The sequence below is a fragment of the Symphodus melops genome (assembly GCF_947650265.1).
Source record: "Symphodus melops genome assembly, chromosome: 7".
NCBI classification, from domain to species: Eukaryota; Metazoa; Chordata; class Actinopteri; order Labriformes; family Labridae; genus Symphodus; species Symphodus melops.
The window spans coordinates 7,210,565-7,231,458 of NC_136697.1; the positions used below are offsets into that span (position 1 = coordinate 7,210,565).

General features: G+C 44.6%; 1 protein-coding gene across 1 annotated transcript; it reads right to left on the reverse strand.

The window, feature by feature from the left end:
• Positions 1-8: 8 nt before the first annotated feature.
• On the reverse strand, positions 9-15,975 carry paxip1 (PAX interacting (with transcription-activation domain) protein 1). Its single transcript, XM_079347793.1, has 23 exons — positions 15,771-15,975; positions 14,045-14,179; positions 13,868-13,911; positions 13,683-13,746; positions 12,819-12,929; positions 12,587-12,662; positions 10,972-11,481; positions 10,690-10,802; positions 9,730-10,585; positions 8,791-8,885; positions 8,556-8,651; positions 8,314-8,451; positions 7,647-7,768; positions 7,336-7,520; positions 7,010-7,053; positions 6,754-6,818; positions 6,574-6,676; positions 5,896-6,064; positions 5,544-5,644; positions 3,155-3,289; positions 2,870-2,945; positions 2,119-2,179; positions 9-279 (listed from the first exon to the last, which is right to left on the reverse strand). The coding sequence occupies exons 1-23, from the start codon at positions 15,849-15,851 to the stop codon at positions 264-266; spliced, it is 3,396 nt and encodes a 1,131-aa protein (XP_079203919.1). The 5' UTR covers positions 15,852-15,975; the 3' UTR covers positions 9-263.
• Between the last annotated feature and the right edge of the window lie 4,919 nt (positions 15,976-20,894).

Below are 20,894 nucleotides of genomic sequence, written 5' to 3' on the forward strand. Positions count from 1 at the left end.
GACAGGTGTGTCACAAACAGATAAAGTTTTTATTCCAAAAAGCAGCTGAAGCTTTGACACATTCTATGTGAACAGGGAAAAAGGTTAAAATCCTCCATAATTTAAACATTCATTTCACAAAAATAACATCATTCATTTATTTATTTATTCAAACAGGTTACAAAAAGCTACAAAAAACACAAAAATCTGAAGATAGAAAAGTCAGACAGCTGTACACTCCTCCTCCTCATCGCATCCACACTGCTCCATCATCATCATCATCATCAGGTGAACCTGTACGTGTGACTGTTAAAGAAAACAACTGGATCACACACAGATACATGCTGATCAGACAGACTACGCTTAAAATACAAAAACAATTCTCGATATTGAAACAGGTGGCAGACCAGCGCTCACATTGGATCTGTCATTTTTAACACTTCTGAACGTGACCGACCTCAGCTGCTGTTTTACACAGGTTGAAAATACAACCTTCAGGTATGTATGCCTGCTTAAGGCCCCGTGTCCACGTAGCGTTTTTTGAGCGCTGGGAAAAAAAGCACTGCACATCCATCCCGTCTCTATGACAACAGTCTGTTGATAAAGGCTCTGTGACTTTTTACCACGTTTTCTTTTTTTATAATTTAAAATTAATTTTAGACAGCGCTGTGCTGGCGGCCGCTTTCTGCTTCAAACACTTTCTAGTCATTGGAAACAAATTTTAAAAAAGAGGCCAGCGCTCAGAAAAAACAAACTCGAGGTAGACACAGGCCTAAATCTGCAAACCGTCATAGATATATAGATAGAGATATTACTGTATAATTCTACCTCAGTCGACAAATCTGTTTTATGATTCCATACTATCTATTATATATATATATATATATACTGTCTATTTTACAGCGGTATACAGTATATGGCAACACGGTCGATATGGATTTTATTTCCTTAAATAAATAACTTTTGTTGTTGTAGCGATCACACTCACAGTTCGTGACCTAGTTGCCGACCTCGGTTTTGCTTTTGCTAACTTTCCTGTTCTCATTAATTAATGACACCTCCAGCTTCTGTTTCAAATAACAGTGAAACTGTTCACTCTGTTCATCGAGGTTTATAACACGTCTTCATTGTTTTCAGTGAGGAGCGCCGTGGTGTGACTGTTTCCAGCTGTGCTGAAGATTGGCTCCGACGCTGCTCTTAAACACAGATGCAAAGGTTCACAGTCCCACAACTACAACAGACGACTTTTATTTACCATAAAATCGGGAATATAAGACGCACCTTGTTTTTTAAGGTAACACACTCTTTAACTTTAATAGAGGACTCTTTCTATCAAAAGATTCCACAGGGTTCATTTACAGAACAATACAGCCTTTGTATCTTCGACTCATACTGTCCGGACTTCTAATTACCCGGGTACACCTTAATACCACCCAGGCCTACAGGATCTCGGATGTCTTTAGTTTCTGTCCACAAGTAGAAAATAACTTATTTTAGATGAAAAGTTTTTTGAGATAAAGAGTCATAATGAGACTCACCTTTAATACTCATTTTTTCTTTGACACAGCCAATTGTTTTTTTTACACCGGTGCGACCAATGTTCCAGTATAAAGTGCAGACGCGGCGTCATGACCACGAGTGCAGATGCCACCATCACACAGCACGTGTGAGGTGACATGATCACGATAATTCATCCCCATTCATTGTGTACTGCAAGCTGATCGCACGATGTGGGGATACACGGCGAGCCGGACCAGACTGGCTGCACTACTGTTTAACTCTATTCTCCCTCAGAATACTTAAACACTATGATACAGTTTAAGAGTGAGCAGCGAAGCTGGGCAGCATGACTCGCATGCTGTCGGTACTTGACAACTTTCCCCGTAAGTGAAGAGTTCAACTCGCGTAGCTTAAAGAAGTGCAAACAGCAGGTACTTAAAGAGCGACGCAGCTGGAGAGAAAATGAACGAAATCATCACACAGGAAGAAAGTTTAAAACTTTTTTCTTTCAGTCAAACCCCAGAAACGGATTAAAACTGATCAACCAGATTTATATTCCAGACTTGATGGTACATTGTGTTAGCATGTTGTGTGATGTCATGCCTCTCTGTGCTTCGCTCTGATTGGCTGAAAGGATATGAGTCGTAGTTGATTTTCTGGGTAAGAACTCCGGTTAGGATGAACTCTGCGTTGTGGACGTCTGGATATACAGAGACACAAAAACAACAACATTAGAACCAATTCATCAAATCAACAACACAATGTTGAAGTTCACATATAAACAGATATCAACGTCTAATCATCCTCTTCAGAGTTTGTCCTGCAGGGTGAGAGAGTGTTAGTCCTAGTCCAGGTCTGACAGTCCTCACTAAAGACGTCATCAGAGTGTTTGGGCTCCCACAGAGACTCAAGGTTCATCTTCAGAAGTAAACTGTAACGTCTGAACTTCCTGTTGGAACCACCAATCCACCAAGAGCCCCTTCATGCTGTTATGGAAGTTAATGTAGCTCTCTTAAAGTGTTAGAAGTGACCTCTCATCTGTTTGGAGATTTTGTTGTTTCAGTTGATGAACATTTTCAGCGATGGGGGTCAAGTGGACGGTGTTTCACATGTCAAACTAATAAAGAGTAGATTTTATACACCGCCCAATCAAGAGCCACAAAACGACTCTATCCTTCATGTTGGTGCGTGTTGCTTCTGGCTGCACATCCACCGGGGAGGACGACGGCTCGTCTTGCAGTGAATTTGGAGAATCTGTGGGCTTTGTTTTGATGAGTCCAGTCTCAGCTGGTGCAACACTTCAGGTGTACGCAGAGCCTAAACTCTTATGCTTAAACTAGAACGGACGTATCGCTGGTGCAACACGGGGCAGAAAACTTGTGTGTCTCACCGATGTTCTTCAGGAAGTACTCTCGACACAGGTGCAGGTCGTTGTCACACGAGATTAAAATGATCTCTGGAAGGTTCTGAAACAAAAGTCAAAGGTCTTTTAAAAATACAGAAATGAACATCAATCATCAGTGATCATAAATAAAATAAATAAATCAAGTGATGATAAATAAAATAAATAAATCAAGAGATCATAAATAAAATAAATAAATCAAGTGATCATAAATAAAAGTCATTCTTTCAAACTTTTCCAGGCTCATGAAATGATTCCAGGACTTTCCAGGACCTTGTTCTGTTTGTGCTCCATGATCTTCCTGTATGAAGGCTGTTTGGACAGCAGCTTCCCTCCAGCACTCTCCAGGATGGACTTCATGGTGCCCAGACTGGGACACACGCCTGGAGTCAGGTAGAAGTATTTACCCTGCATCACAGGGGGGAGACATTAAACACACCGTACTAAGAGATGCACACAGAGACATTAAACACACCGTACTAAGAGATGCACACAGAGACATTAAACACACCGTACTAAGAGATGCACACAGAGACATTAAACACACCGTACTGAGAGATGCACAGAGACATTAAACACACCGTACTAAGAGATGCACAGAGACATTAAACACACCGTACTAAGAGATGCACACAGAGACATTAAACACACCGTACTAAGAGATGCACAGAGACATTAAACACACCGTACTGAGAGATGCACACAGAGACATTAAACACACCGTACTAAGAGATGCACACAGAGACATTAAACACACCGTACTGAGAGATGCACAGAGACATTAAACACACCGTACTAAGAGATGCACACAGAGACATTAAACACACCGTACTGAGAGATGCACACAGAGACATTAAACACACCGTACTGAGAGATGCACAGAGACATTAAACACACCGTACTAAGAGATGCACACAGAGACATTAAACACACCGTACTGAGAGATGCACACAGAGACATTAAACACACCGTACTAAGAGATGCACACAGAGACATTAAACACACCGTACTGAGAGATGCACACAGAGACATTAAACACACCGTACTGAGAGATGCACAGAGACATTAAACACACCGTACTAAGAGATGCACAGAGACATTAAACACACCGTACTAAGAGATGCACAGAGACATTAAACACACCGTACTAAGAGATGCACACAGAGACATTAAACACACCGTACTGAGAGATGCATACAGAGACATTAAACACACCGTACTGAGAGATGCACAGAGACATTAAACACACCGTACTGAGAGATGCACAGAGACATTAAACACACCGTACTAAGAGATGCACAGAGACATTAAACACACCGTACTAAGAGATGCACAGAGACATTAAACACACCGTACTAAGAGATGCACACAGAGACATTAAACACACCGTACTGAGAGATGCATACAGAGACATTAAACACACCGTACTGAGAGATGCACAGAGACATTAAACACACCGTACTGAGAGATGCACAGAGACATTAAACACACCGTACTAAGAGATGCACACAGAGACATTAAACACACCGTACTAAGAGATGCACACAGAGACATTAAACACACCGTACTGAGAGATGCATACAGAGACATTAAACACACCGTACTGAGAGATGCACAGAGACATTAAACACACCGTACTGAGAGATGCACAGAGACATTAAACACACCGTACTGAGAGATGCACAGAGACATTAAACACACCGTACTAAGAGATGCACACAGAGACATTAAACACACCGTACTAAGAGATGCACAGAGACATTAAACACACCGTACTGAGAGATGCACACAGAGACATTAAACACACCGTACTAAGAGATGCACACAGAGACATTAAACACACCGTACTAAGAGATGCACAGAGACATTAAACACACCGTACTAAGAGATGCACAGAGACATTAAACACACCGTACTAAGAGATGCACACAGAGACATTAAACACACCGTACTAAGAGATGCACACAGAGACATTAAACACACCGTACTAAGAGATGCATACAGAGACATTAAACACACCGTACTAAGAGATGCACACAGAGACATTAAACACACCGTACTAAGAGATGCACACAGAGACATTAAACACACCGTACTAAGAGATGCACACAGAGACATTAAACACACCGTACTAAGAGATGCATACAGAGACATTAAACACACCGTACTAAGAGATGCACACAGAGACATTAAACACACCGTACTAAGAGATGCACACAGAGACATTAAACACACCGTACTAAGAGATGCACAGAGACATTAAACACACCGTACTAAGAGATGCACACAGAGACATTAAACACACCGTACTGAGAGATGCACACAGACACATTAAACACACCGTACTGAGAGATGCACACAGAGACATTAAACACACCGTACTGAGAGATGCACAGAGACATTAAACACACCGTACTAAGAGATGCACAGAGACATTAAACACACCGTACTAAGAGATGCACAGAGACATTAAACACACCGTACTAAGAGATGCACAGAGACATTAAACACACCGTACTAAGAGATGCACAGAGACATTAAACACACCGTACTAAGAGATGCACAGAGACATTAAACACACCGTACTAAGAGATGCACACAGAGACATTAAACACACCGTACTAAGAGATGCACACAGAGACATTAAGATCACTGGTCTCACCTTGAACAGGGGGGTCGTGTGAGCTCTCTTTAATGACTCCTCCAGGCTGAAGCTGAACAACACCTCAGCCTCTGCATCCCTCAGGTAGAAACCCTGTTCATCTACACACACACACACACACACACACGCACGCACACACACACACATTAGCAGCAGCTCGCTCCTGTCTTCATCTCTGTTCAGAGGAAACTAACATGTTTGTTTTGATATATTGTATCATCTATTTTCTCATCCAAACTGGAACCTGCTTCTGTCTCTGTGAAGTCAACAGGGACAAAAACAGTCAAACACATTTTCAATGTTTCCGAGCCCGCAGGGTGGGAAACATGCAGCCCCCCCTCCTCACACGTACCAAGGAACTTGTGGCTCCTCCAGCTCTCCTCCAGCCAATCAGGGCTAACGATGTGCTTGACCACAGACATGGCGGTCAGGAACTTTACGGTGCGAGTCACCTTACTGGCCACCAGGTGAGTCACCTTCTGACTGCTGTCTGCCACCTCGCCTCCTAACGAGTGTAACCTCTGCACACACACACGCACACACACACACAGGGTCAGACTTCTTGAGCAGGTCTCAGCACATCAACATACCTGTCACACACCTGTTACCTCTGGACCTCAAACAGTGTCTCAGTTTCAGGTGTTCTATTTAAACCGTGTTAATCCGTGTCGCTGCAGCCTGCCAGCAGGTCTCACTGAGGTTTGTGTACAGAGTCAGTGTTCTGTTTACCCACACCTGTCGGATCAGTCAACACGGGTCAGTCACAGAGGGAAGGTTCTGGTCACACCTGTCGTAGTCTTTGACTTTTTGACCGTCTCTCGAAGTATCACTGCGGCCCTCCATGTTGGGTATTAAAAACAAGAAATGGGCTCCTACCAAATCTGTTTGTTGTTGGTTTTATATCTAAACAGGTTTGAAAAGTCTGGTAACGTAAGTAGGAGCCGATCGATAAGGGATTGTTGGTGCTGATGCTGTTGTCAGGGAGAGAAGAGGTGTGTGTGTGTGTGTGTGTGTGTGTGCGCGCGCTCACCTTTGTGTACTGCTGCACCTGGTTGGGTTCAAAACCTGTGAACATGACTCGAGGAGTGGACTCTGGAGGGAGCTTCTGGCTGGGAGACTGGACCTCCTCCAGCCTGCACACACACACACACACATCATCAATACAATGGACACATGCAGTCTGGGGTCGTGTCCAGTGTCGCACACTCACTTGGCCTTCTTGTTGGCAGGCTGGTTCAAGTCGCTGATCCTCTGTTTGTGCAGCAGCTGCAGACTCTGTGACGACACAATTATTCACGTTTGACATGAACGAGGCAGCGAGCTGATCCACAACACGAATTAAAACATCAGTAAGAATGATTCATCTGCACAACAGAGCAGCGTAATGTAGACATGAGGACCTGTGACCAAAACTTCTTCAAAAAAAAAGCCAATGAGACAAGAGAAAGAAACGTCTTTCAACTTACGGCCAAAGACTCAGGCGACACTTTGATGGGACATCTCCACGCCGCTGCAGACAAATACACATTGAAACAGGTTATTTAGAGAAATACATGAAATATGGACGTAACAACACCACAGGATTCACCTACAGATCTTTACAAGCGTATTTGGAATTTATAAATGTTTCATTACAGCCACATCTGGATTCATTTCTCTACGTTTGTCAGCTGCACGGCTGTGAGGCGCTTTAAAAAGCATCTGTGTTCACGTTGTGGAGTTTGCACTCCTCCAGCTGCTGAAGCTCTCAGCCTGCTGCCGAGGTTGTGAAGGTTCATGGCGCCGTACGTACCGAGCAGGTTCTGGACCAGCTGGGGGTTTGGCACCAGAGGTTCTTGGAGGGTGTAGACGGAGTATCTGCTGTGCTGGATCTGCCTCAGAGCCTCAAAGTTCCCCAGCAGGACGTCACACAGCCACTGAGCGTTCACACACGGGATCTTCCACTCCTTGGCCTTCTCGTACTTCAGCCCGCCAGGCCTGCGGAGAGAGAGTGACCAATCAGTGCTGAGCACGAGGAGGAGACGCAGCACGTCCCGCTGACATCCTCGCTGTTGTGTGTGGGAACACTTGTCATGATGTCATCACACACAGGTCGTATCTTACTCTTTACAGATGAGCACAGTGTTACTGCGACACAGGTAGCCCGTGTAGCGCGCTCCGGCCAGGTACGCCATCAGCTTCAGGTCGTCTCTGTCGGCGTCCACAAACCCCGTCACAGAAATGATCTGAGGGACAAAAGATAAAGACACTCTGACGCTGTCCTCATAACGCACCAAACACTGGTGCTAACAGTGCAGACAGTCTGCTCAGAGCACATTATCTAATAACGACGTCACAGCCACGCTTTCCGATCATGACGATAACTCCTCTTTAAATGAGGTGTGTAAATGTTACTCTCAGGTCTATTGTTAATATAACCAGGGAGTAAATCTGTCAGCTACATGCAGCACACACACAGAGAGCGTTTACGCTCAGAGAGGAAACCAGAGTGTGTAAAAAGGAAGCTCTTTATCGATGAAGCTCATATCAGATCTACGAGCCTGAAGTCACAAACTCATCTTCAACATGTGGACTGAACTGAGCTGCGTGAGAGTGTTGGGCTTGTTTACACCCGTTTATCATTGGGGCTGTATGATTGGTCTATTAGACCTCGAGATGGAGCAGATAGCAGCAGCCAATCACGTTTCATTTTTGCAATCCATCTTCTGTGAGCTCCATCAGAGCGAGCAGACACACACAGACAAACGGGTCACACTGGGGGAGTACGTACGTGCTGAGAGCAGGGTTTGGCTCCAGGTGGGAAGGCAAAGGGCAGGTGTAACGTCCGATGAGGAGGGACCATCCTCTTCCTCTTCAGTACGGTGTTTAACCAGTGAGCCGTCACGCAGCGTTTCCCCTCCCTGAGAGCCTATCACAGGTAACCACACACAGAGCACGCCTGCTTAGACACGCACACACCAATATAATCCAGCACATACATGTGGCTGACCTGAGCAGCAGGCGTGTTCTTACCTGAACATACATGTTGCTGACCTGGCTCTCACACAGCAGGTGTGTGCAGCGGCTGGTCAGGGTGGGGTCTACAGCGCCCCCACAGGCCTGGATCACCTGAGACCATGAACACCAGTTATCAGTTTGTTTGATGAGTTGTTTTTATTCAACATACTGAACACTGAGGACGTGTTCTCATCATCATCATCATCATCATCATCATCATCATCCCCCTCGTTGGCAGCGCAGGTCTTACCCTCTTCCAGGTGTTCAGCAGCTGTTTGTCGGCCATCTGTTCTGGATAATCAGCGATGGCAAACACACAGCCCAGCAGGAAGCCGTCCTGAGGAACTGAGAGACACAACGAGAGCACGTTACAAAAGTCACGGCACCAACAAATTCACTGTGAAGAATCTTAAAAAGTGATTATTGGGGAAATTTGATATTTAGATTAAAAAAAAAAAAATCACTCCCATAAATGGTTTAGCTGAAGCGCCCACTTCACTATGCAACAAGAGAAGCAGGCGAGGCGTGCTACGTCCCTTTTTAACGCTTTCTTCATTCACAGTGTCTCTAAACTCAGAACTCTGCCTCAAAACTAAGACATAAAAACTAGTTCATGCCTTTGTTACCTTCAGGTTGGATTATTCAGACCCGAAGCACTGACCAGTGTGAAGGACCCTATTGTAATCCAAATGATTCCCCCCCCGACTTCGCCACCATTTTTGACGGCTTGAACGTGAATGAAAACTCACAAAAATTTCCAAGGTCATCAGGTCTGGTGAAAAAATTATTGTACTTTCGTCAAAAAAAAAAAAAAAAAAAACTGGCAAAATGCTTCACTGGCGCCCCCTTGAAATTTTCAAAAAGGCCTCCCCATAGAGGTTTTTTTGTCCTTCATGCATGACAATTTTTATGCACATTAAGCATGTCAGGACCTACATGAAATCCTCTCACACCCATAGTCAAAACCTAACAGGAAGTGCGCCAATTTTTTTGAATGAATGAATAAAAAATACCCCAATTTTGCATTTTTAGGCTTCCTATTTGAACATACTTGCTGGAGAACCTGTTCATTCGATCATTACCACCTCAGTGTCAGTTTGTTCTAGACACGTTTAAGATCTCCAGTTGTCGATTCTACAGAAAAGGGCGTGGCCTCTGTGTACTGTGTAACTACCCGGGTCATACTCACTGTCTTGTCCCGGCTCGTGTCCGAACAGCTGGGAGATGTGAGGGGTCTGCTGGATCTGAGGCTGGAGAGTGGTCTGCTGCTGCTGCTGCGGCTGCAGGGCCTGCTGGTTCTGCTGCAGAGCCTGCTGCTGCTGGTTCTGCAGCTGCTGCTGCTGCAGCTGCTGCATGTGTTGCTGCTGCTGCAGAAAATGTTGCTGCTGCTGCTGCTGTAGATGCTGTTGGTGTAACTGTTGTTGGTTCTGTTGTTGTTGTTGTTGTTGTTGTTGCTGTTGTTGCTGCTGCTGCTGTAACATCTGCATACGTTGCTGTTGTTGGAACTGCTGGAGCTGTTGCTGCAGCGCCTGTTGTTGCTGCAGTTGTTGTAAACCCGGCCGGAGGAGCTGCTGGGGACGCAGCTGCTGCTGGGAGAAGGCATGTTGCTGCTGCTGCTGCTGTTGTTGTTGTTGTTGTTGTTGCTGCTGCTGCTGTTGAGAAAACATCTGCTGCTGTTGGTGCATTTGTTGCTGCTGTTGCAGAAACTGTTGCTGTTGCTGGGGCAACTGGGGGAACCCTTGTTGCTGTGCAACCTGTGGCTGTTGATGTTGCTGCTGTTGGTGATGTAGCTGCATCATCTGGTGCTGTTGCTGCAGGTGCATCATGGGATGCTGCGGTTGCTGTGGTAACTGTTGTTGCTGAGCAGCCTGATGGGATTGTTGCTGTTGCATTAGCTGTTGCTGCTGCTCTGCTGTGAGGGGCTGGCTGCCCGGCTTGGACTGATTGAAGAGGAGGGGCGCGGTGCTGTTCAGGGTCTGAGCATGGCTTTGATTGGTCTGCTGCTCCAGTGGCTTTGTCTGATTGGCTGTGAGATTCTGGAGGATCTGCACGAAGGGGACCGAGAAGAAGAAGACGGGAATGATCACAGTGCGTTCAGAAGTGTTTTACACTGTAAACGAGGACACTAACTGATCAGCTGGTCTCTTACATGTGCTACGTTAGCAGGTCGACTGGTCGGCTGCATGTCTGAGTTGTTGGTGATGTTCCTGAGGGTTCTGGCAGCAGGACTCCACCCAGGAAGTCCCTCTGGACCGGAAACCACTGAACAGCAGAGAAAGGGGAAACCATCAGCAACAGGACAAACAAAACCACACGTGCAGACTCAGCATGAGGGATTTAATAACATTTAATATCCACCTCCTTTTGTCTGACTGGATGCGTGTGCGTAGTGTAACATTAGTTGTTTCGAGCTCGGATCTCGCTGGCTTACCTTGCTGGGCGTTGTGGCTGACAGCAGCAGCGGTTCGAGCCTCTGCAGGTGTGGCTGCTCCAGGTACGGGAGGCACAGTGGCACACAGGTTGATCAGTCCACTTCCTGCAGAAGTCACCGGCTCCTTTGTGCCGGGGGGCCCGCCCCGCCGTCTGGCTGTACCTGTAGGAACAGGGTGGGTGGGGGTGGTGACCTCGGCTGGGGTCCAGTTCAGGTTGGTGCCCTCCTTCTCCGCGGGGGAGTCATCGTCAGAGTCGTCGAACATGCGCTCGCTGCGGCGCTCGGGTTTACGCGGAGACGATGGGGAGAGAGAGTTCAGTTTTTTGGGTCCCGGTCTCCTGCGGGGGCTGGACTCCTCGCCCGATGAGCCCCCGCTGGAGGCCCGGGAGCGCCGGGGGCTGTAGCTTCCTTCAGAGTGCTCGTATGACTCTGCCTCACTCTCGTCGTCCTCCTCGGGCTCCACGTAGGTGAGTCTGGGGTGATAGCACGCCTCGTCCTTCCGGCTTTTGTCTGCGTGAGAGGGACGGAGAAGCAGCAGAGATCATCACTTCCTGTTTATAAGAATCCACTTCCATTTTTATGGAAGGTCTTGAACATGGTTGAAGATAATCTGTCCAGTGTCGATCAAGACAGAAAACAGAACAAAGTCAGACATGGGTAGATTTCAAATCCACCACTCCAATAAGCTTTAACGTGGTTGACTCGAGGATTATTCGTTGTGTTCACACAGTCCAGTGAACGTGCAGCGTTTTCAGGGTGAGCTACGTGTTTCATTGCTGACCTGCGCTTCACCCAGAGTTCGTCCTGAAAGCCCCCCCTACTCAATTCCCTGAGCTGATGTGAGCGGGCAGCAGAAATTAAAAAAAAAACCTGTCACGCTGGGTGAGTGAGGATGTTTATATCACACGAGTGAGCGAGCGAGCAGTGTGACGTGTGTGCACGTAATGGAGCAGCTTCACGCTCGTTTTCCAGAATGTTCTGTATCACTTTGGTGACTGTAAAAACATCCAGTCACAATAAGAAGTGACAGACAGGCAGAAATATCACGGACATCTGATGACTCAAAGCGTTTGTAAACAGCATTCGAACACTGATGGTCGAGCTAACTAATCACACTGACAAAACCGAGCAACACAGGGTTAATCGTTTGGCCAGGGACACTTTGTACGTAGAGTCGCAGGAGCTGGGGATCGAACCCCCGACCTTCAGGTTGAGAGACGACGACTCCTCCCGCTGAGCCGCAGCCTGTGAGTCGACGTGTGTGGACAAGCAAGTCAGCAAACTTTTAGGGACGACGGTCGGATTTGCAGGATTAGGTAAGCTAAGCTAACGTTAGCATCAGCTCGGCCTCATGCTGCCGTAGCTCACTTCAGAGAAAGACACGTAAAGAAAAGCGTGCGTTGACCACATTTCTTGACGGGTCATTATGTGTCAGTTCAAACCTGAGGACAGCTCAACAAGATGTTTAAAGTTATTGATACAAAAAAAAAAAGTTTTAATTTCATCATGATCAAAACGGATTCGATCAGTCCAGCAGACACTTGTCATGCATCAGTAAAATCATCAATGATCATGAAGAGCCAAAGAGAACAAACCTAACTCCATAAACACGGACCTTTAACAGAGTCTGTGATCCAGTCCGGGGTGACGATCTTGATGTTGGGATGCTTCAGAGCACACTCGAACTTGGCCTGGAGGAGGAAAAACAACATCTAGAAGAAGTTTCCAAAGAGCGAAGCAGCTGCTGTCAGTGTGATGTGAACAGACAACATGCAGAGGCTGCTGTCGGACTTCTTCAAACTGAGAAACACGAAGGACAAACGTGTGTAATCACTGGTGGAACTCACCCCCTTCATCTCCTTCACCACTAAGTGAGTGACCTTCTTGTTGAGGTTCAGCTGACATTCTCCTCCGTAGAAGGTCACGTACGCCCACAAAGTGTTCAGGTCATCAGGAAGCTTTTAGAGAGAGGGAGCGAGAGAGGGAGGGAGCGAGAGAGAGAGAGAGAGAGAGGGAGAGAGCAAGCGAGAGAGAGAGAGAGAGAGAGAGAGGGAGAGAGAGACAATGAGCTGGGTCGACTTCAGACGAGACTAAAGCAGTAAAGTGACAGAACGTATCCAGCTGAGCCGTCTGCGTCACTGAAGGAAACTATGGAGTGCAGCAGAGTTTCTGAACAAACTACAGACGTTCAGTCATATTATTAACACACAGGTGATACCAGAGAGTTCACGGCTCGCTTCAAAGCGATCACGAGTGATCACAGATCTGGGATACTTTCAAACAGATCCGTTCTTTATCTTTGAGAAGTGAGTGCAGAGAACTTTTTTTTTGTTGCCGTTGTATCAAAACTGGTATCAGTATTATGTGATTTTTTTTTTTTTTTTATCAGAACGTCATCGAAGTTTAAAAGCTGACATCATGTGGCGGGGATGAAACTACACAGCCCGTCTCACGGTTCAACGCGGCCGGGGGTTTTTGGTCACAGCTTTTAGTTCAATTGAATTCTTTTTTTCTTCCATTCTGAGGAGTTTTAGACAAATTTAACAGCAAAGGGTTGGAAAAAAATAATAATAAAAAAAATAAAAGCTTTTTATTCTACTCCAAAAGAGTTGCTTCCATCTCTACACGTTCCTGCTGTACGGCTGTGTCGTCTGATGGAAATGGAAAGGAGCTCAAAGCTCGAACCTGAGATTTGTTTCATCCACACTTACCCTGGGAAGACACGCCGTCACGCCAAAGAAGATCTGCCCCGACTCTGGAGAGAATCCGGTGACTCTGAAGAGTTGTTGTTACGGACTAACACGGCTAACTCATCCCCCTATTAAAGCTCTTCAATCATTCCAACAGTATGATGACCATCCCACTCTATGTGTGTGTTTCTGTGTTTAAAGGATACGGCAGCAGGTCTCCACATCTGACGGAGAGGATGACCCAGGACGGCTGCAGAAAGGAGAAAACACAGTTCAGGATGATGATCAGTCACTGAGCGCTCCTGCGGGGCGTTCTAGCCCTCGTTCCTCGTGTCTATAAGGGGACAGATGAGCAGTGTGAACACAGCTGGTGCAGGACTCACCTTGACCACGGGTAGGTCAAACACCTCTCTGGACTCGCCCACCTCGGGGTTGTCCCCGTCCTCAGCGATGATGTGAGTGGCGAGAGCGTTGTAGGACACCTCCTTCCCCTTACCTGCTTTCAACAGCTGCACCACCTGGAACACAGACAAACACGGAGAAGAACGTCAGCCTTTCACGACGACCTCGGTTTATTCTCTCAGCTCTCGGTCACCTCTTCGGCGTGGAGGCGGGGTTTGAGGGGAACGGGGCGATGATGTCGTGATTGATATATAATCAGCATGTTGAACCCGCCGTCGACTCTGGTAGAATGAATGAACTCAACAACTTCAACCACGACACCACCTGCAGCTCGTTTCTGAAGAGCATCTTCACTGACAGCTTGTATGACAGAAACACAGCGAGCCCACACGCCACGATGATCCTTTCTGTCTGATCAGAAACATGTGCGGTCCTGGGCTATAACCAAGAACATTTAAAGTCTCTTAAACGATACTTAGAGATGGAACTGATCCCATCTTATATCGGCACCGGGTCCAATATTGACGTATGAGATATCAGACTGACGGCGCAAATCCCCGTCACTGATCAAGAGATATGGTCGGGCCCTTCTCAGCTTGCAGAGTCTCAGACGTTCAGACTGAACTGTAAGAAGTGACCACAGATCGTCTCCATGACGACGTTCTGATGAGACGGAACAGCTCCGTCTCTTTGATCAAAAACTACTAACTCTGACTTCACTTTAGAAGATGTAATTTGAAAAACCTGACAGCTGTTGTTGCTTCCTGTTTGCACAGTGCAATCCTGAGTTTACTACAGCTTTATGTGTAGCCTGACACACAACACCCACGATGACACTGTTATTGTGTTCTGTTGTCATCGGATCAGAACTGAAAGAAAGTGGATCTGTGCATCTCTAGAAAATACAGCTGCAGATGGAGTTATCGTACCTGGGTCTCCATCAAACAGTAAAATACCTTGATAAAGACCTTTATTGTTTATTCACCCCTGACCCTTAAAAACATGTATTATTTTAAATGACACATTAACAACAGGATCAGAGCAGTAAAGACGCTCTGTGTGGTTTGATTTAAACTTCTGATGCATTTATTTACTCTTCGTTTCTTTACGTCATTAAACTTCAGATCATTAAATAATATTTTTTTGTCATGACTATGTGTGGTCATGGTGTTGATGCTGATGTGACTTGAGCAGCTTTAGATAAACACACTGACAGACTCCAGCTGTGAGCTACAGGTCGCATGCAGAGGTGAAGACGCATGCGCAGATCGCAGGTCAGTGGGACATTGATGGTCACAGGTTGATACAGAAAAACAACAACAATAACAGTGACCATCAGGGTTCACTATGTGGCACATCTCTGCTGTTGTTGAGATATAAAAAACAACAGATTGATAATACAACGTAAACACAACAAGCTCGTGACAGTTAACCCGAAGGCTACATGCTAGCAGCTAACCATCTGTGCAACTACGAAACTAAAGCTGAATCACAGAAGTGCAATGCACCTAGGACTCACAGTCAAGTATCTTCAACACACTTGACATGCACACGTGTAACGCTGGCATACTTTGACTTGAGCCAAAGTTTGACCTGCCTGTTTTCATGCTAGCCTGGACGCTAGCTGGTTAGCTCATCCTCATTCAGATTAAACGGTGCTAACAGGTTAGCATGCTACCTGGTTAGCCAGAGGAAGCTAAGGCTCACCTTTTGGTCGATGTCCCCCACCAGATAGAATTTGACGTCCTTGAAGAGCTCATCGGACACCTTGTTCTCCTCTTCAGACATGACTGGTTGTTACAGTCATCGGTTTAATATTTAAAAAAGCTCACACAGCTGACTGTTGTTAAAACTGCTGCTTACAGTCAACCAGCCGGGGACACGAGCGCCAAATCACTGAGCGCGCGCCTCGGGCTGTACCACTATGAATCTCAGAGAGGGGGGGACTAAATCATTACTACTGCTTTATTACTGTCTGTTAATCATCTTTAAAGCATTTTATATATTAAGTGGAATACACTTGCACAGATATCTTTAAACGAACAAGTTTCACATATCGACAGGAAAGTTACTCAAAACATGTTTTTTTATTGAACTTGTAAATCCCCTCCTCACTTGAAGTTAATGATTTCATCTAAACGCCTAACCTAGATTATGTGAGGCAGACAGTGAGCTGAGGACATTTTAAATGTGTCAGCTCAATGAAATAGTATGATTTTAATAAAGTGTTAGTTTTCCTTTGAAACCTCGAGAAGTGATAGAAATTGTTTTATATCTATTGAAAGTCGGCTTAAGTAAATGGTAGCTTTGACTTTGAGTTCTCAAGTGAGAAAGCAGCAACAAATGTCATCTTTTTTATATTAATGTTTTATATGTAACTCTTTATTGTGTAATAGAACTAGCTGTTGATATATTCAATGTCATAAAGTCTTGTTTATGGAAACAAAACAAAAAGGTCATTCAGTTTCTTGCAGATTGTGGCCAAATTTTAAGCATGAGACGCTTAAGTGGGTTAAGTGTCTTGCCCAAGGGCACATCAGACGTGGCTGCAGGAGCTGGGGATCAAACCGCTGAATAACAGTTCAGGGCTGACCAACTCTGCCACTGAGCCATGATTTACCTACATTCATTAATAAATCAATCAATCTTGATTTGTATGTAATGTCACAACACTTATACAAATATGAGCAGTAAGAGTGCAGGACAAAACTTCCTTTAAGAGGCAGAAACCTCGAGTAGACCCAGACTCATGATAAATCGTCATCTTTGAGCTGTGTCGACTGTACAAACATATCAGACGCTACTTTGTGTGACATTATACTTTGCACATTTGACAACAGAAACAATTTTTAAAAAAGCAATTTCTTCACATGTGAGATCTCAATCTCTAATTTCAAGTTTCTATCGATATAATATAATTTTATTTTACTAAATCATGGCCCCATTAAGAACAGTGGTTCTCAATGGTCTAGCCCCGGGACCTGCTGACACATCCAGTCACCCATACTTCTTAAAATCTTAAACCACTCAAATTATTATTATTTTTTTTATGTGAACAGACATTAGAGTATCTCAACAACACAATTTATAATGGCAATGTCCCCTCCATAGCTGGACAATACTTGTTAGAGTGAGCCAACTAGACAAGGCAACTTTTCAGCCTGACTGTTTCCATAACATCATACAGAACAGGATTGGCCACCAAGCTCCACCTGAAGAATAGAATAGAACAGAAGGCCTTTATTGTCATTTTACAAATTGTACAACGAGATTACTTGGCTTCACCTTAAAGTGCACACAGCTAAAAACAAAAAAACAACAACAAGAAGAGTCTGGGTCAAAAAAAAGAAAAAAGAGTAACCCTAGTTAATTGAAGGTGGGATATGTGTGGTAGGACTCTTTTACAGTTTGCAGAATACTAAAATTTAAATGGATAAACAGACATCAGATTTCTTATTGCACAGTACGAGATAGCAGGTCTATAGCAGGGTGTAAGATATAAATAGTGCATTGTGTGAGACGTGAACCATAGCAGGGTATGAACAAAAATAGAACTATTTTTACTGTATGAGATGTAATTCTAGCAGTATAAAAATATAGAAATATAAATATCACATTATGAAATGTAATTTTGCAGTATATAGAATATAGAAATATAAATATTTACACAGTATGAAAGTGAAGGACGGCTCGGTCCCTATGAAATCAACAGATGCAACAGGTAAGCATTTTAAAATACCTATGTGTTTCTTTTGACGTGACAGCAACCGTTAGCTCCGGGGCTAAAGAACAATATAATTGTAAACTGAAGTGGAAGTGCATGAAAAGGAAAACCTTGTTTTTTTGTTCTGTCTTCTTCTCCTCCTTCCCTTTCTGTTTTCTTTCTTTCTCCGAAGCACACTTGGCTCCACTCAGCTCATCATCTCATCTAGAAAAGTCTTCCTGCCACCACTCCACCAAATAATGCCGTCTTGTTCAGTAATATCTTCTGCTGATTTTTTCTGTGTGATTGTGTTGCTTATTTTATTGTGTTTTTTGTGCTCTTGATGTTTTTGTTCATACATTTATTACATATACATTTATGTGCTCACTGTTTACCAGTCTCAGTGTCTGAGTTTGCTACAGTAAGTCATCTCGAGGAGAACTTTTCTAGTCAGTCAGCTCCCGGCCTCCACTGCCTGCTGCTGATTTGTTTTTGTAATTACAGGTGTCAGTCCTCTCCTCAGGAGTTTGATTTAAACTGAAACCTTAACAGAAGTTTCATGTTTTATGTGTTGGCAGCCTTTTGTCAACTGAAAAAAAAAAAAACTTAAATATGCAACATAAATGGAACTGATGATCAGTGGTTTCAGCATTTTATTAAAGAATATTCACTAGCATTAACTTTCTGCCACACGGTTTTGGTTTGAGGGACACAAACTTGGATGAAACCCAGTGAATCCGGCTCTGCACCACATTTTGGTTCCCAGCCGTCCAGCTGAGAACGACTGATTTAAAGTGAAATAGACGTGAAGCTGAGGAGTATTCATGGTGGCAGGCCTGGCTGCATGAGGGTGCAAAAGCATGCATTGCACCCTCATTTTATTTGTTTAGCACCTTCAATTGAATGGATGCAAAAAAAATAAAAATACAAACAATAATGACAACAGTGACTCACGTAGTGTTTATGATGGTCACGACAGGTGCACTGACCTGTCTGTTACCGCTGGGGACCACGTGCAGGAACCATCACACTGACCGAACGCTATTTTTCATTGCCATCACTGTAGCTGCTGCTCCCCATTAATCTCAGACTCACCCTGAGTCATTTCAAGTTGCCACCATGGCGACCTGGAAAATATCTTGTTCAGTTAAGCTCAGAGACTCTCTGTGGAATCAACTGCTCTTTTTCAGTTTGTCTTGTTGAATTCTTATTAAGATACTCAATATTACATTGATTAACACAAAGCTTTTTATGCAGGATAAACAGACTCTTTATTACCAATATTTAGTCTTGCTGTGGTAACATTCATTAATGGAGTCATAATGTTACAACATGGTGAATGTAATGGTTTATTCAGGCTGTGGCTTACATGCTCTGAGTTATAGTCAGTGAGTTAGTTTAGTTTGATCATCCTATAACTGCATCACTTAGTCAGCCAGCTGCACTTAAAAGAGAGCATCACGATCAAGCTGCTAACAGTCAGAGGCATCTACCAGCAGATCATTCTCCTTGATCCAACTCAACCTGCTGGTCAACACTTCTTCCAAACACTTTACTGTGGCAGGTGAAAAAGACAATAAAATCTTTAACCAAAATACTGACAGACAGATTATTCCCCACATTCACACATGTAGTGCATTGTGTGGCTTTACTGATCTTTTAAAACTTGCTAATATGGGCGGCAGTAGCTCCGTCTGTAGGGACTTGAGTTGGGAACCAGAGGGCTGCCTATTCCATTCCTGGTGTGGACCAGATCTGGACAATGGTCTGGTAGCTGGAGAGTTGCCAGTTCACTTCCTGAGCACTGCAGAAGTGACCTTGAGCAAGGCAAAGAAACCATCCCCCCCGCCCCCAGCTGATGAGGAGTCGCTGTGCAGCAGCCCCTCACTCTGACATCTCTCCATTAAGGCATGTCAAAAGGATTCTGTTTGTGTTTCAGCCAACATGATAACAGAGTGTAACACTGAATTTCCTCTTGTATTTATTTAATATTGTTTTTAAGCCTTCAGTTATTATTGATAGTTGATAAGCCTTCAGTTATTATTGATAGTTGATAAGCCTTCAGTTATTATTGATAGTTGATAAGCCTTCAGTTATTATTGATAGTTGATATACTGGCAGTGCCATCCATCATTGTTGCACACAGCGTCTTATTTGTAAAGACATCTGATTCAACTACTGAGTGATGTGTAATCCAGATTTTCTAACATGTCGTCTCTTCTTCTGCATCACTCTCTTATTGAGGTATAGCTGTGCACACCACAAACACACAGTGCATGTGTGACCATCGTCACGCTAACACACCTTGACAGGGCGAGCAGCACAGGGCAGTAATTGGATAATCTGTCTGACAGCTGCATTAATGATGAAGATGATGATTAGTGATCAGCTGATGACATCATGACGTCTCTCTCAGCTCGGACCTGACAGGAGGACGGTTCTCTCTCAGGTACACAGGTGTGTCTTCATTCAGTCAATGTGATCTCTCTATCTCTGCCTGTGTGTTTATCATGCTGCTCCTGATCCCTCTATTATCGCTCGACAGCCTGTTGCTTATTGATCTAAATAATAACGATGATAGAAAACATTGTAGGGGAGGTGACGTTTTGTGTATTTGTGTTGACACTTGAGGTTGTTTATCTCATCAGCTCTGTCTTTGCCGTCCTCTTTCCAACATCTCTCTTCCCTCGTAAAAATGAGAAAAGTCAGGAGGTATATAACTGCAGCTTAACCTGGTGACGGTGAGCTCTATAGCCTAAACATGTTTCTCCCCTCCTGGCTTTGTCTTCTCTTTCCTCGTTCTAACATCTCTCTGCAGACTCTGCTTTCTGTTTTCTTTTTTTCTGGTGTGCTTGTGGTGGATGATGGGAGCTGGCGTGGGAGGGGAGGGGACACCTGAGCTTGCTGTCTTGTTTTTCTGCGGAGTTGTGGGACTAACTGAATGAGGCACTTTGGGCTATAGTGGTGTCTGCATCGTTTAGTGGGTGGGTCTGATGGGGGACGTGTGGTTGGGATGAGGGGTTTCTTTCAGCTTTCCTTTGATTGGAAGTATCTTTTGCTGATCTAAATATTTATGTGCCTGATTGTTTGTAATACTGCATAGTTGCATGCTGTACTCATTTGTCAGT